This window comes from Nanorana parkeri, unplaced genomic scaffold (assembly GCF_000935625.1).
Source record: "Nanorana parkeri isolate BGI_ZX_2015 unplaced genomic scaffold, ASM93562v1 scaffold428, whole genome shotgun sequence".
NCBI lineage: Eukaryota > Metazoa > Chordata > Amphibia > Anura > Dicroglossidae > Nanorana > Nanorana parkeri.
This window is the reverse complement of record NW_017306696.1, coordinates 279,869-283,900: the sequence shown is the minus strand read 5'-3', so window position 1 is coordinate 283,900 and position 4,032 is coordinate 279,869. Positions and strand designations below refer to the sequence as shown.

Below are 4,032 nucleotides of genomic sequence, written 5' to 3'. Positions count from 1 at the left end.
GAGAGCCACACACCCCCCCAGAGAGCCCATACATACCACCAGAGGGACCACAGAGCCCACCCAAAAGCCATATTAGACTGTCTGAGAGCTGCACAGCTCCCCTGAGAGCCTGTACAGACCACCAGAAACCCCACAGAGCCCACTTGAGAGCCGCACAGCCCCCCGAGAGCCCGTATAGATCACCTCAGAACTGCAGAGCCCCCCTGAGAGTATTCAGGTCTAATGGAAGGGTTGGCACTTTGAGATACATAAGTTGGTTTAGTGATCCAGTTTGGGCACTCCGGCTCAAAAAGGTTCGCCATCACTGACCTATAGTATGCAAACAAATAATGAACCTTTATCCCAACCAACAATCAAATTCTACATTGTCCCCGTCTTACTCAATTGTTGAAATACAGTAAATGTTATTTATTTGTGTACTAAAACAAGTTCCCTATACTGACTAAAAGCTGTAGTAAACCGCCAACAAAGACAGGACAATAATGGGTCCCCAGGAGGTGTTTTCTATAATGTGCTAGTATGCACAGTATATGAGCACATTATGAGCAACTTACCTTCCAGGTGATCCTTTCCAGCAATGCAATGTCAGTGGTCTCTACCTTTGCTGGTGCTGCCATCTTCACCTGTTCTTCTTGCAGGTTTAGCGCCTTCAGTAAATTAATTGACTGGGCCTGGATTATGTATCTCCCACACATGCGCACAGGAATGACTTCATTCCAGCATAGGGCCTTTCCAAGCATGCACAGCTTCGTGTATACCAATGCTGACAGGCAGGAATGGAAACATTTATGACAGAAGGAACGTACAGGGTCTCTTCTGTCATAAAGAACATACCTCTCAACATTCTTTACTTTACTTCCACTGTGAAGTGACTACATGCAATACAGTCTGATTGTACAGTCTCCTTTAAATTTACCAACAACTACAGTGTATAGTGCAAAGGTGTACCTGCTTGGAATTACATTGAATGGATTGTTTACATAGATCCTGCATTACAAAGTTAGAGAATTATATGGAAATGTTACTGTCAGATTGTAATGTTTGTGGACAATTTTACTCCGATTATATCTTCCTTAAATGTCACTGCACAAGGAATATTGTGCAATCCGCTTTTTAGTTATTTATCAAAGTTAACTAACAGCTTTTTTTAATGTTCCAGCAAAATGTGTGCCTTAAACCTCCTGTATTTACAGATCAGTAGTGTGTGTCTCTGCAGACATTGTTGCACCTGTTTGCCCCATTATGATCTAGCGTGTCAAATGTATTTTAATGTAAATCAGTTATTCTACTTATCTCCTACATCCTTTTATAAACAGTATCTCCTTTCATTCTGAACTATTTCCGAGCGATATCGCCGCACATGTTTACACAACTGTTGTTAGCACAACAGGTGACCATGCGCCTTTGTTTTCTGGAAGCTCAGGCATCATGGAAGGCAAAAATATCATAAGATGTTTCTGAGTGTTTAATACTATGTAGGAGGAATTCAGAAAGTTAAATTCAGGGGAATGCAATTAGAGATTATTGGCACATGTGTAATGAGGTAATGCTTCAAAGAGAGAATTGTTCCACATTTCTTCCTGCTTCTTGAAACCTTCCCATGGGAAAGGAAACTTGAGCAAATCCTGTGGCATTCATAATAGGAGAGCAGGTAATAGATCCAGACTGTGTTGAAAGACAAATTAGCTGCTCTTGCCTTTTGTCATTTAAAGCTGCTTAGACGTACAGTATTTCTGAATTCTATCTCGCTATTAGTAAATAGTGGAATCAGCGCTGGCTTTGTGGCAGTGATTGCATCTTCATCAATGGAAATGTAAGGAGAATGTCTAGAAAAGTTGTAAAAAGCTTGTGAAGGCTGATGCAATGATAATACACATTCACCTCCTATACACTGCTTCCAGGCTGAGTCTGGTAGATTGGCTGCATGTAGGTGAAGGGCAGGTACCAATAGTAGCAAACGAGTGTCCCTGTATCAACTGTATATTAAAGAGACCCGTCACCACTAGATGAAGCTGAGGACTGCCTTTAATAGTGTGCATGGAAATAACAGTATAAATGGAAAAGTGCAAAACATGGAAGTTTTCAGAGTAAGTCAATATGGTCAATCAATCCGATCTTAAGGCCCACAGATGCAGCCATTGACACCCATGAAGAGCCACACACATTATTTCTAAATCTGTTCCATAATGGAAATGCTAAAGGCTCTTTCCACTCTCACAGAACTTTGTAAGCAGTGAGAGAGGGGATACATTTTCATTTTTGAATCGTTTTGAATAGGTTTGTAGTTTTTTGTTTTTTTGTTATAGGTATGTTAACTTCTTTTATATCTGCTTTTGTAGAAGTAATACATCAACATACACTGTATATAATGCAATAATTCACATGACAAAAAAGTTCATGACGAAGAAGATATGTACAAAAGATAAGATTAATGTTGGTTTTGGTCATAGGGGTTGCCTAGAGGACCTTATTGTAAATGGACCACCAGTTGTTTTCTAGTGAAAAACTTTGGAAATGGACCACCAATCAAGCATATCCACTTATTGTTTTATTGAACGAATTAACTATGTCTATTTTGTCCTAGTATTATCAATTACACCATGTAGTTTTACACCCCATTCACACTGAGTGACATGGATATTGCGCGTTATCCCACGCAATTTCGCACTGAGCAGCTAGGCGCTACATTTTGCAATATTGCACATTTGATCGTGCTACGTAGCGCGTTTTTTGGTCGGGACTTCGTCGCTGCTACATTGGGCTGTAACCAATCAACAGCGATCTTGATGTGACATCATTCTTTCCTTCCATTTTACAGTGCAAAAGTGACCCTTCTGTATCGCGATATCTCGCGAAGAAAACGCGCAATATCGCGGGTAATGCGCGATTTTGCGCGACATTATAGAGTCTATTGGAGCCCAGTCGCACGACATCCGCGCAAAAAAGGGTAATGTACGAGCGACAAGCTACAGCGATGAGCTACAGGCGACATTGAGCTGTGAGATGTGAACAGCTCCATTGAAATGCATTGGACAAGCTACATAGAGCGATATAGTGCGGAAATATGCACGATATCTCGTCAAAAATCGTGCAATAACCGCTCAGTGTGAACGGGGCCTTACAGTTTGAGCAGCATGTCTAGTGAATGAAGCATATAATAGTTTACAAATAATGACATCTATTTAATTGCCTGTAAAACCTTAGGTGAGTGGATTACCAACCCCTGACCTCAGCTGGCAGCTGAATGGCAGACCTGTCCGTCCAGACAACAATCACAAGATGCTGGTGCGTGAGAATGGTGTGCACTCCCTGATCATTGAGCCGGTGACCAGCAGAGATGCCGGGATATACACTTGTGTGGCCTCAAACCGAGCTGGACAGAACTCATTCAGCCTGGAACTTATTGTGGCTGGTAAGTGATGGTTTTCACTATTTATACCAAAAGCTTGTTTGGTCTCTAGGGATATGAGGCCATTGTTACCCTGGAACACAGCTAGAAAATATATATATTTTTTTTACTACTATCATAAGTATTTACATCATAATTATTAACAAAACACTAAAAGCGTGTGTGTAATGAGTGCTTATGCTGTTTTTAAATGAACATTTCCCATTAAATAACATTCTGGAGAGGTCATGGAGCACAAAAGAATGCTGAATATAATCAAAACTCTGAGATGTTTTGCCAATGTGATGCATTCCAGTGTCCGGTTATGTTTAGTTTAATACAACCAAATAAATATTCCTGAGTCACGCCATAGCTTATGAATTTGCTGAGTGAAGATGGCTAGACACTGCATATAGACAAACACGGTACAACACTCTTCTGAGTCACAGTCACAATACAGAATTTACACATACTTCCAAATTGTCCGATGTAAATTTATTTTGAATGAGTTAAAATTAGTCTTTGTCCTCATGCTTGATACATTTTCTTTACGCATGTTTTAACTAGCAGTACACACAGAGCAAGTCGGTAAACAGTGTGAAGATACACAATACCAGGATATACTGTATGAATATATATATATA

At 40.3% G+C, this 4,032-nt stretch overlaps 1 protein-coding gene across 1 annotated transcript in view; it reads left to right on the top strand.

Moving 5' to 3' along the window:
• The window catches only part of PALLD (palladin, cytoskeletal associated protein), a 286,056-nt gene that overhangs the window by 271,912 nt on the left and 10,112 nt on the right, over positions 1-4,032 (top strand). Inside the window, exon 17 of the mRNA XM_018560033.1 lies at positions 3,205-3,412. Coding sequence (XP_018415535.1) covers positions 3,205-3,412 — 208 coding nt within the window. The remainder of the gene's footprint in view (positions 1-3,204; positions 3,413-4,032) is intronic.